At 31.9% G+C, this 13,625-nt stretch overlaps 1 protein-coding gene and 1 pseudogene across 1 annotated transcript; one reads left to right on the forward strand and one right to left on the reverse strand.

The window, feature by feature from the left end:
* Positions 1 to 3,174: 3,174 nt before the first annotated feature.
* LOC148550289 (uncharacterized) lies at positions 3,175 to 8,725 on the reverse strand (annotated as a pseudogene).
* A 3,481-nt stretch (positions 8,726 to 12,206) lies between these two features.
* LOC107608180 (uncharacterized) lies at positions 12,207 to 13,220 on the forward strand. Its single transcript, XM_016310052.3, has one exon. It carries the CDS (start codon positions 12,372 to 12,374, stop codon positions 12,999 to 13,001), a length of 630 nt encoding a protein of 209 aa, XP_016165538.1. The 5' UTR covers positions 12,207 to 12,371; the 3' UTR covers positions 13,002 to 13,220.
* The last annotated feature ends 405 nt before the right edge of the window (positions 13,221 to 13,625 follow it).

Raw genomic sequence — 13,625 nt, forward strand, 5'->3', positions numbered from 1 at the left:
AATCGGAGACCACCCTCCACTAACGTTTGGACCAATCCTTCAAGCCCAATCTACATACCTATCTCAGGTTACCCACGTAACAATTGTTAATTTAAAAAAAATTAAGAATAAAATAAAACAAAAGAAGAAAAATACCCATGTAAAATTTATTGTATTAATAGACGTATTAAATATATAATTATTTATGTATTCTAATGTATATTTTTTAGTTAATGCGTATTTTTGTTTTTAAAATAATAATATAAAATTTTATTTGAAAAGGATGTACCATAAAATTAATAATTTCAAAAGTTTAAGCTGCTAATTATATAAAGTATATAAATTATTATATGCCTAACACGTTTTTACGTAATAAACTTTTTTTATTTGAATTTAAATTTTAGATAAATCTTTTTTATCTTTGTATTTGTCTTGCTAATTTTTATTTTTAAATAAAACCTACATTTTAGATTTTTTTAGTCATAAAAACTCTTATATTATTCCATCATATAAAATTATTATCCAAAAATTTAGACTATCAAGTAAAAATATATAAATAATTACATCTTTAATAATAATTCAATTAAAAAAATAAAAATATATGTATGTTCAGTAGAAGTAGAAAAATGTTAGATAACTGTGTTTAGGTCTGGCTTAACAAAAAATAAGTCAAAGTCCAAATTATTTTAAAATTTTAAAATCTTTATTAATAATAGATCAAGTCTAAATTTACCAAATATTTTGTTTGACCTGTAAGGCCAAATTGTACAGATTTATATAAAAAGTTTTATTATATTAAAAGTAAATTTAATTATTTTGTAAGTTTCTATTATTTTATTAAATTTTTAATTATGTTCTCATATATATATATATATATATATATATATATAATTTTTAATTGAGTTCCAATACCATATCAAATTTTGTAATTAAGTTTTTACCGTGTTAAAACGTTGGAATTAACGGAATATATATTATGTTAAGCAAAACGAATATGTCTAACATTTAACTGAATATTCTATTAATTTCAACGTTTTTGTTTTTGTCACAGTAGAGACTTAGTTACAAAATCTGATATGATATAAAAACTTAATTGAAAAAAAAAAGTATAGAAACCGAATTAAAAATTTGATAAAATTATAAAAATCGATAGAATAATTAAACATAAAAGTTTAATAGTAAGGATTTTAATTTATATTTTTTAAAATATTTAAATACTTTTATTCACTAAATTATTGATGACTTTAATTATATATATTTTTTATTTTTTATTATCTTTAATTTTATTTGATTATTTATTTATTTGATTATTATTTTTTAATTTTAAAAATTATCCGACCGTTTAATAAATTTCAAGCTATATCAAGCTAGACTTCACAATATACCAATGCAAATTTAATATTTATAAAATAGCCTACAACAAATTACATATCAAACTCAGACTAATAGATATTTTATTACAAATTTGACTTATTTTCAAGTTTCAACCCAAATGTTCAGTCAATCGCATCAAAGAGTAGATCTTTTTGGAGCATACGATAGTAATAATAAGTCTACAGTGGCCTACAAATAAAAAAATATTCTAATAAAAATAAGTTTAGTTAATCAATAAGTAGTACAATAGTATACTACATTATTGATTTATTGATTCATATATATTAAGTGGTTTGTCAAAATTATTTATATATTTCTGTCTAATAATTTGACTTGTAGGAATAAATAGTTTTATGATATAACTAATATTAAAAGTTTTATAATGAAATTTTTATAGTGTAGTTTACTTTTTTAAAAAATTCATTATAAAATAAATAAAAAATTATATAAAAAATATTAAAATTATAACTATTTATATATCTTTTATTATCTGCTAAATCTTTTAGATAAATACTTTCATCACATTTATTATATATATTATTACATTATCTGAAATTACACTTCATTCTATAAAAGGTGATATGGGATATGGGTTGATCATATCAAATTATCAAATCCAAGAACTTAAGCTACATGCATGTACCTATGGTACAAAGGATATCAAATGAAATTAATTAACAATATCAACACACATAATAAGAAAAGATGGGACTTTTCTTTTTCCTCCTGATCATAGAGCTCATCATTTCATATAAGACCATTAATTTATACCGGTCTGTGTCTGTATTCGGAGTAGGCCAATGTATTATTCATTGTTTCTTCCTTCAACACACAAATCAAAATGCATTCTAAAGTTGGATAGGAGGAGGAGGTCATGAATGGATAATGCTGCAAATCATTTCAACTACCAGACACATAATCAATTAGATATAGTTTATTTAATTTATTACTACTTTATTATTTGGTGCAGAAGATATTACTCTTCCTATTTGACAATAAGTCTTTAATTTGGTTCTTTAAGATTTTAAAATATTCATGTTATTTATAATTTTTAGGTATTACTAATTTTTTATATATTTTATAACGATGTAATTTTTAGGAAAGAAAATAAATATAATACTAATTAAAATTTATTTTTTATAGACGACACACGAGATATTAAGACAAAAACATAGAGACATAAATTTAGTTGTGGTGCTAGACATGAATGTGAGATAATTTTTTCTAAACCATGAAGTGAAGAAATTGGACTGTCCGATTTTTTTGTTAAAAAAATTATGAACACAAATTGGATGGTCCGATTTGTGTGGGAGGGAAAATCGGAGGGTCCGATTTGTACTTTTAAAATTTTTTTTATCTTGAAAACAAAAATCGGATGGTCCGATTTCATTATTAATTTTTTTTAATTGTTTAAAATACAAATCGGACGATCCGATTTGTATAATGCAATTTTTTTTAATTTTTTAAACACAAATCGGAGGGTCCGATTTGTTCTTGACACCACAACTGCCGTAAAGCACCCATACACTCCATAACTGTGTCCTACACCATTCCTTCTTCCATATCTAAATTAAAAAGTGCATTATTCTCTCAATTCTATTTTCAATCCCGCTACGTTACCAACAGTATTTTTGCCAATTTCTGCCAACTCTTATTTATAACTGTATTTAATGGAAGTGTCTTTTTAGATGTGTCTAATAAAAATGTCTTTTTTATGGATGTGTTTAATAGAAGTGTCTTTATAGATATATTTTTTAGATTTTTTTGGTGACTGAAATAAATTAAACAAAGAAAAACAAAACAAACAAAACAAGGAACTGCCTAAAGAGAGGGACAGTCCCGTTTAAGACTACTCTTAAACTCCTCCCAAGGTGAAAGAAGCTCCACATGCAAAAGTTGTAACTTCATCGCCATCTTTGCCATAGTATCTGCCACCGTGTTTGCATCTCTCATAATCAAACGAAAGTCAACCCGCCAATTCCAATGCATGATATCTCTTATTTTGAGCACCAGTGGATCAATAAACCCAAAACCATCTTGAGTAACAAGATTAAATGCTTCCACACAATCCGTCTCACAAATAACATCTCGTTGACCCACATCCCAAGCTAAGAGATATCCTCTCCAAATAGCAAACAATTCTCCTTGAAGAATACTATTACTCTCAATCATTCCCAAACACCCCCTTTGCCAGCTCCCATTACAATCTCTAATAACACAAGCAAAACCAACACTATCACCCGAACCAAAATAACTAGCATCACAATTAATCTTAAAAGTACCAATGGATGGGGAATTCCAAAAACCATTTAGAGTAGAGGGAAGGGACATACGTTGTAATTCAAAGATATTCCTAAGCTCCTTTTCTGAAGTTAATGCCAGACAAATCACTTTTTTCGGAGGCCAAGTTTCATCGGGATTAAGATGTCATTATTCCTTGCTCGCCATATCCACCAAAGTCCCGAAAAGAACTTGAACGGATGCTCTCTGCTATGATACAAGAACCAGTTCTTCAAATCCAAAGGATGACAAGAAATATCCAACCTATGCCAGACAAGCTGAGCTTTGGGACAATCCCGAATACAATGTAAAACCGATTCCTGGCTAGAAAGACATCTTGGACACTTATTCGATGACGACATCCCTCTTCTAAAGCGAAAACTTGCAGTAGGAAGAGCCTCCTTAAGACACAACCAAGCCAAAAATTTATGCTTTTTCGGAACAAGCTGGCGCCAAAGCCAAAGCCAATTCTCCCGCTCCTCCCAACCAAACAGTTGCTTACACAACCACAAGTAACCATTGCGAGAGTTATAGACTTTGGCAGCAGACCCACTCCAATACCAACCCACTTCCGGACCTGCTTGTTCATCTGGATTGTAAGAAAGAATATTATCTTTCAGATTTTGAGATAAAGGAGAATAAAGAGTATCCAAATGCCACCTACCAACCGACCAAATATCCTGTATCCGGAGATTCGAATCAGAAATGTGAACATAATCGATCTCATTAGATAACCGTCCTTCTTTCCTCCAGCTAGAAAACCAAAAATTCTGGTTCAAATCTCCAATACACCAAGCAAACCCATCCTTCAACACTTCCCAAGCCTTGCAAAGACACCTCCAAATGGGAGAGTCCTTGTTCTTAGGATAACTAAAACAGTCATATAGAGATGATCGGTATTTGGCATCCAACAATTGGACCCATAGCTTGTTTGGCTGCTGGAAGAAAGTCCAAACTAGCTTCCCAAGAAGAGCAATATTTACACAATAAGGATCTCTAATCCCTAAACCTCCATATTTTTTTGGAGTAACCAGTACCTTCCAACTAACAAGATTCAATCCTCTTCCATCAACTTGTCCTTTCCAAAGAAAATTCCTCATCATAGACTCCAATTTACTAATGATTCCTTTGGGAAAAATAGAAACCTGCATCTGGTACGTGGGAATAGCAGCGACAACAGAATTAACCAAGCAAAGTCTACCAGCCCGATTGAGTAAACTTCCTTTCCAGCTTGCTAGCCTACTCCGAATCTTATCCAGGACACCATTGAAAGCTGAACGAGTCACCCTAGAATGGCTAAGGGTAACTCCAAGATACTTGCCCAAGTCCTGGACAAATCTGATAGAGGATACCCCAGTGAAAACCTCTTTCCTTGTTGCAGAGACATTCTTGGAGCAAAGCGCTTTAGACTTCTCCACATTAATCTTCATCCCAGATGCTTTGCAAAAAGTCTCTAAAACCAACATCACATTTTGCACTTGTCTCTTTGTAGCTTTACAGAATAGAAGCAAGTCATCCGCAAACATTAAGTGGGATATTCTTGGTCCTCCTCTAGAAATAGCAACCGGTTCCCACAAGTCCAAATCAACCTGATGACTAATAAAGCATGCCAATCGCTCCATACACAACACAAAAAGATAGGGTGACATAGGGTCTCCTTGTCTAAGACCTCGGCTAGGAGTAAAGCCATTCAGACGACTCCCATTCCAAAGAATAGATAAGGAAGAAGCAGTGACACAATTCATAATCAAATTAAGTGTAGGAATAGGAAAACCAAAGCTTTTAAGGGTATGAGCTAAAAACCTCCAGTCAACTCTGTCATAAGCTTTCTCCAGATCAATCTTAAATGCCAGTGTGCCTTTCTTTGATTTAGTCTTCTTCATAAAGTGAAGGACTTCTTGGGCAATAATGATGTTGTCAGGAGTTTCTCGTCCCGGAATAAATCCTCCTTGAAGCGGGCCAACAATCTCCGCAAGATGAGGACGAAGCCTATTAACAAGGACCTTCGTGATGATCTTGTAAACTACATTGCAGAGACTAATCGGGCTGAAATCTTTCATAGATACCGGTGATTCAACCTTTGGAATGAGAACTAGTAAAGTCTCCAACATTCTCGGATCAAGAGGAACACCGGAGAATGCCTGCTTAACCATCTTCCAAACATCAAGACCAATGATCTCCCAATATTCTTTGAAGAAGAAAGCTTGAAACTCATCAGGACCCGGAGCTTTAAAGGAGTCCATGTGAAAAACCGCTGCTTTGACTTCCTCCATAGTAACTGGTGCCGTAAGGTTATTGCAAGCTTCCTCATTTAGAGAAGGAAGAGGCACATCACCAAGGCAACCCAAATCAACATCATCCAAATGACAGAATAAGCTTTTATAGAAAGACTCTGCTTCTTGACTCAGAACCTCTGGATCAGTTTTCCACACTCCATCCTTGAGAAAAAGGCCATGAATCTTATTATGCTTCTTTCACGCAAGAGTTTGAATATGAAAGAATCTTGTATTCCTATCCCCGAACCTTACCCACTGCTCTCTGGACTTTTGGAACCATAGGAGCTCTTCTTGCACCAGAGTATTATTATAATCATCAAGCAACTGTCGCTCTTTCTGACGCAAATAAATACTATCCACCACTTCCAAACGCTTTTGTAAATAATTAATCTGCTGCTCTAATTCACATTTCTTAACAAAAATGTTACCAAATACCTTCGAGTTAAACTCTAGTGAATTCTTCTGTACTTCCGAAAGCTTGCCATGAATTCCTCTATTACCAGAACACCATGACTGGTTTACAATATCCCTATACCCAGGATGAGTAGCCCAAGCAGCAACAAATCGGAAAGGTCGATTCCCTTTAGGCTGAGGACGACCTTTACAACGCACCAGAATAGGGCAATGATCAGACTGAAGCCTATTTAAAATTTCTACATAAGCCTCTGGAAAGATAGATAACCAACTATTATTTATACAGACTCGATCAAGCTTTTTTGCCACGTCAACATAATTTTTCACCCTCCTGTACCAAGAAAACTGCCTCCCAATAGTCTTCAGATCAAACAAACCACTATCCCCTAATGAAGTAGCAAACATGTCTGCTCTTTGATGAGAAAACTGACAGCCCTTAGATTCATGAGAAAATTTGACTTCATTAAAATCACCAAGAACAATCCAAGGTCCTTGAAAAACCATGGATTGTGCAACAAGATAATCCCAAAGTAGAACCCTTTTATTAAATTGAGGACTGCCATAAATACCACTACACCTCCAAATTAAATTATCAAAGTGAACCTCAACAGTAACATCCTGATCAAAAGCATCAATGAACTTACAACAAACACCCTTCATAGAGGATAGAAACCAAATACCTCCCTTATGCCCCTCTGCTTCTACTATACCAACAGAGTGATACCCCAATCTTTCCCAGAATAATTTTAAATGCTGAAAAGGGGAGTGAGTTTCAACCACAATAAAGAAAACAGGTCTAAATTTCCTAACAAGTTCCTTGCAATGCACACAGGCTAACTTATTAGAAGCACCCATAATATTCCAAACAATCATATTTAAACTATCCATAAATAATAGGGACAGAATAAATAAGAACATAAAACTCTAAACAGAATCACCAACCTCAATAGGTGGTTTGTCCTGCGGTACTGGCACACTCTGATCCTCAATAATTGTCACATTCGGACCTCCTAACACTGCACCTGCCATGCTTCCATCTACTAAGGTTTCCTCCATTGTGCCACCATTTTTATCAACTGGCGAGTTCTGCAAGGAGGAAGGCCGAGGACGCTTCCGTAGAGAAATTCCACGACGTGCAGGAGTTCTGCGTGATGGAGATGGCGCAATTTCATGTTTTTCTCGCTTCCCCATCCTAATGCCAATTGATTTACCTCCATCACCATGCAAATTGGGTCTTGGAACCCTTCTCGAACCAAACTTGTGCTGCTTTCCATCTTGGTTCTTCAAACCTGATGACTGGCCCATTGTGAATTTTCCCTTACGGAGCACTTGTTGCCAGCCCTCTCCATCATCCATGCATGCCTCATTAACATGACCATCAGGCACGTGAGGAGCCAATGATTTCGTAACCACATCCTTCCCTTTAACAACTCCTAATTTCTCACCCAAATTACGAGGATTCTCACCCAAATCACGAGCTTCTGATTCAGCCTCTTGTTGAATCTCATGATTGTTGTGTGGCACTAGTGTCGGGGCTTCATTATTTTTTTCATCACCAAAGAAATTCCCGTTTCCTTCCAAGGACTCCTTCTCCATGCACAACGATTTATCATGCCCATATCGTGCACAAGTAGCACAAATCAACGGTAAACTCTCGTACTCCACTTCATAAGTCACACCCTCCACTATAATATGTTTGATTACAGGCAACTCAAGATTAATTTGAACACAAGCTCGGGCATATTTTCCTCTTTCTACAAGTTTAGTAGCCAAATCTACTTTCACCGGAATTCTTATTGCAGAAGCAATTCGCAGCATTGCTTGTTCCTGGTAGCACCAAATTGGAAGTCCCGAGACTCGAATCCATACCAGCGTTGATCCAAAGGATTTTTCGCATGGCCTAAAATCCACATCCCATGGCTTTACTGCAACATAGTGACCGTCTATCAACCACGGGCCACCAAGAATGACTTTCTCACGATCCGCAGCAATATCAAATTTAACCAAAAAATATCCAAACCCCACATCCAACAAATCAAACCCTCCTTTGATGCGTCATACTATCCGAAGCTTATGCATGAGAGCCGTGTAGCCATAATGCTTATCCAGCACCTTGATCACGATGGCTTCCTTATAAGGTTCAGCTAGACAACTCTTTGCCTCCTTGGTAAAATTGATACTTGGTGGACGAGAATCACCCTGCTTACCTGTCACCGTCGCGATACCATCCCCAGATAAAGACCCTACTAATGCAAAGGCCTTAGACTTTTTTGCACCAATGACTTTATCTCTAAAAGAGACCTTGGATGGCTTTTCTAACCCCTCTCGAGAAGAACCCTCCTTAACACCGGATACACACCCACCCATGCTCTCCCCCTTATCTCTTTCGATGGCATGGCCATCTTCCTCACTGTGTTTCACCCTCAACCGTTCGCCCCCGCTCTCTCCTTCTCTCATTCTCCTTGAGTACGGAGTACGTACTCTTTCTCTGCTAGGGTTTTTTTATGATTCAAAGATTTTAATTAAATATCACTATATATTTAATTAGATGTGTCTCTTTATATATGTGTTTAAAATATAATAATTAATTATTATTAACAATAAATTAGCACATAATATGTTGGTACCCTATACTTTTCCTTCTATTTTTCATCTCTCTTGCTCTGTTCACCACAATTCAATATTGATTCTAGACTGAAAGGTACCAAACTGAAACAGTTAGAAGCAGACAAATAATTGAGAAGGTGAGGAATTGAGAAAGAAAGCAAAAGAAAAAGGGGAGAATAGGGAAGAGAGATTCTGTTCTTGAGCTAAACTCTTAATGTCAGAAAATATATGAAATGAATAATTGATTGCTATGTTAGTTACAATGTAATCTATATTTAGACTCTTTACAAGTGACAGCTTAATAGAACAGCTGAACTCTAACTAACTCTAACTGAACAACTAGCTACTAACTAACTCCTTAACTAAAATTGTTCTCTCTCTATCATGATCCATACTTACTGAACTTTTTTCTTCTAACTACTTCCTACTCAACATTCTCTCATGCTCCTTGCTCTAATGCTCTCATAGAATTTTAAAGAAAAGATTGGCATCAAGATCACATGTTCTCAAGAAACTAAACCATTGGGAAGTGCTGCCCCTTGCTCTCTGGATCACTGGATGAACATTGAACAAACAAAAGATTATATTATCGATTTGAGGCTCTACTTGGACTACCTGTGCAAAAAGCTAAGTTTAAAAGTTATTTTAAAAGTTATTTTAAACTTTGAATATAATTTCAAAAATAAATCGACAAATAAATTCTTGAAAATTTATATTTAAGATAGATTAATTCATAAAAAATACTAATAAAATCTTTTAGGATAATAAACATCAACAAATTAATTTAAATTAAAGATAATTTATTCTAATTATAAAAATTAATTTAAAAATAATATATCTACATCTATTATTTTAAAAAATTAATCTATGTTAAGAATTTATTTATTGGTGTGCTCTAATTTCAGAAGTCTAAATTGAAGCTAACTCAATATGTGTACATTGACTTTAGGGGTGTTCGAATCCAAACCGATCCAAATTAAACCGCTCATCCAATCCAATTCAAATTAAAAACCGATTAAAACCGCACTAATTCGGATTTGATTGGATCTTATTTTTTGTGTACCGCTGGATCGGATCAGATTTCGAATCTACTTTTCACAACCGATCCAATTCAATCCAAACCGCATAATGTATTATAATACTATTATTTTATTATTATGTTTACAATTATACTTATAACATATTCAATTTGTTATACATTTTTATATTTTTCATGTATTATTATTATTTAATAGATGTTTTATGTTCAAAATGTGATTTATTTATTTATTTTAACTAACCTATAATTTTATTTCTATTGTTATGTTATTGTTGGTTTTTTAAGATATTGTTAAGACTTATTATACCATTGTTGGTTATTTGAAATTTGATGTTAAGATTTGTTATATATATTTAATTTTTTTAATTTACAAAACCGTAAATCCAATCCAATCTAATTCAAACTGCTCGAAATTAGATCGAATTGAATCGAATTTTTTAAAAAAAATCATTCAATCCAAACTACATCACAAATAAACATAGGGTTCGAATCGAATGAGTTTTTGATATCCAAACTGAACCACGAAGACCCTAATTGACTTTCCCACTGCCCATACTAACAAATTTCTACTTTTCATTTGTGGGAATGGAATCGTGGACCATGAATCCATGACATTGTCTTCATTTATTACGGTGTTACACGCGTAACCAAATTCCTTTTTTTCCCCTCAACTGTTTTGGTCACCATTAATTAATTCATCAATGATTTATTTATAGACGAGCCACCACACTGAACCATCAATGTCCCCCCTCCATACGCTTCCAAAATTAAATTGAGCAGCTAACCCTTCTATCCATCCCATTTCGTACTTAATTGTTTATCAACCACTAGATTTCAGGCATTAAATTTCTCCGTAATTAAATGGGATCCATTCAAAACAATTCCGATTATTAAATGGATTTAGCTAACCTGTATTCTACATAAGTTAAGATTGTTAATAATAAAAATTTTAAATATTTTATTTTAATAAATTCACAATAAATACATTGAGAATTTATTTTTTACATCAGTTTTTATAAAGACTTTTTAATTTACAATTTTATCATATGTTCTAAAAATACATACATGTTAACTAAACCTTTATTAATAATAAAAAATTTTAAATATTTTATTTTAATAAATATACAATAAATATATTTGAGAATTTAATTTTTACATATTTTTTATAAAAATTTTCTTAATTTATAATTTTATCATATACCGTAAAAATACATACATATTAGCTAAATTCTTATTAAATTGATCAAACATCTTCTCAGCTTCCTGATTATTAATTATTAAACCTTTATCAGCTTGAATTAATGCGCATATGAAGAAAATAATTCCTTAGCAGTACTAATTAGTAATGAGTAATTAAGAATATACTAATCAATATCTTAGAGATATTGAATTAATGGAACGAAAATAGAAATATTAAGCTCTTCCAATAGATTTTCAATGTATAAAAACTTAAAAATATTATATTTTTATTAAAATCTTTTTTCAAATATTCTTAAGAGGTATTTTTAATAAAATCTAAATATTAAATATATTACTGAATGCATTTATTAAATTGAAAATGTATTTTATATCAAAAGTGTGAACATATATTAGAAATGATAATTAATTAGGGTTTAGTTAACATGTGTCCTTAGGGCACATGATAAAATTATAAATTAAAAAAGTTTTTATAGAAAACGATACAAAATTTAAATTTTCAATGTATTTATTGTACATTTATTAAAGTAAAATATTTAAAATTTTCTATTACTAATTACTTTAACTTGAGTCTTTAGAGTACAAATTAGCTAAATCAAATTAATTATTATAATATTATTTTATTAAAAAAACTATTTTACATCCCTTCTTTGAAGGATCAAGAAAATAAAAGATATTATTTTTTACATTAAATTAATACTCTCCAATATAATTCCCATTATTAAATTGATCAAACAGACCCTCCACTATTAAATCTAGGCATAAACCAATTGCCATGTGAGGATACCAATTCTTTAATAAGAACTAATTAATTATAAAAATTTAAGTCTACTATATATTTATGTTTAAATATATATTACATATTTTTAATATATGTTTTATATTTTGATATATATTATATATGATGATTGATTTTTTTTTATACATATAGTATAGCATAGTTAATAAATTAATTAATATAGAGAACATGCCATTATTATATTTAAATTTCTCTGTTTTTATTAAGAGATAAAGAATCAAGTACATGAAGCCATAAGACATTGCCCAAGGTCTAGTAGACAAAAGACATCAATTCAAACACATGAGACCATAACCCCCCATAAGCCTTCTTTTTCTCCGAAGCCTCCATTTTCAGATCTTAGGCATAAAACATACAAATCTTAGCTTCATCACTTTCCATTCAACAATATATACTATTACACAAAATGGTGAGTGATGGTAATAGTGTTGAAAAGTCATTTAGAATAAAACAAGATGACAAGTTCTTTTCAAGGTTAATGTCAAAGGAAACTTCCATGGCTAATTCTTCTTCAAGAGTCTTCTATTATGGTGAATCTTCGGTTGCTGCTGTTCCTTTTGTATGGGAAGAACAACCTGGTACTCCAAAACACCCTTTGTCTCAAACATCATTGTTGCCACCTCTTACACCACCACCTTCTTATTATTCTAACTCCAATCACAATAGAAGAAGAATAATAAGAAGAAATAGTAGTTTATCAAAAGCACATAACATGTTCTCATGTATTTTCCCAATAAGGTTTGTGGAAAAGTCCAAGAAGAAGACACATATGTTAACATCATCATCATCATCTTTGTCATCACCATCATCATCCCGATCATCATCATCATCATCCTCATCATCATCTTCATCATCATCATCATGGTCATTAGTGTATCCTTCTAATTCCTCATGTTCCATCAAAGATCAAGGAAGCCTCTCTTTCTCGGAGTACTCAAGATCTAACAATGATGAAGATGATGGATCTTTCTCCAAACATAAAGGTTCAAAGGGATTTATTAGAGGCTGCTATCTTTTTCGGAGGAGCATTAATTGAAGAATAATGATAATGCAATTTTAAGTCATGTGCCAAATGTAATGTTATATGTGAAGGTAATTATAAACTTCGTTTTAGAGATTATATAATCATATTGTCCACAAATATTTACATGTAATAAATTGTGTGTGGCCTTGAATGTGTCATTCATTATTGATTTCATATCTCATGATGATCAATGTTAATTATATATGTAATGCTTTAGAATCCTTTTTTGGGGCAGACAAATCAAAAAGGAAGAAATTCTGTTAAAAAGTAAAAAAAATATGTTAAAAATATAACTATTTATGTGCATCTTTCTATTAATATAATTTTTTAAAGAAAATAATATCATAACGTAATATCAAAACTTAGAGTATAATTCTCCATGAGCAGAGTGTCTAAGAGTATGTTAGTCATTATGATTATTATTTAGTTAACTATGTTTGTTAAGATTGCACTCTAATTGTTGGTGCTTCTCCTGTTTAGTTGGATAATTCATAACCCTTATATTTTCAGCCCATACATATAGCTCTCTCATTCTTGTGCTCTAACTTGAATTTTACATATTTTTAAAGAGAAAGTTTAGAGAGCTAATACTTTTATTAAAATTTGATTAATACTTAATTATCAAAAAAAATGAGT

The sequence above is a fragment of the Arachis ipaensis genome, chromosome B7 (assembly GCF_059453495.1).
Source record: "Arachis ipaensis isolate K30076 ecotype BB chromosome B7, ASM5945349v1, whole genome shotgun sequence".
NCBI classification, from domain to species: Eukaryota; Viridiplantae; Streptophyta; class Magnoliopsida; order Fabales; family Fabaceae; genus Arachis; species Arachis ipaensis.

Bases quoted from the DNA above. Each gene is read 5' to 3' on its own strand.
- LOC107608180 (XM_016310052.3), top strand. From the start codon at position 12,372: ATGGTGAGTGATGGTAATAGTGTTGAAAAGTCATTTAGAATAAAACAA.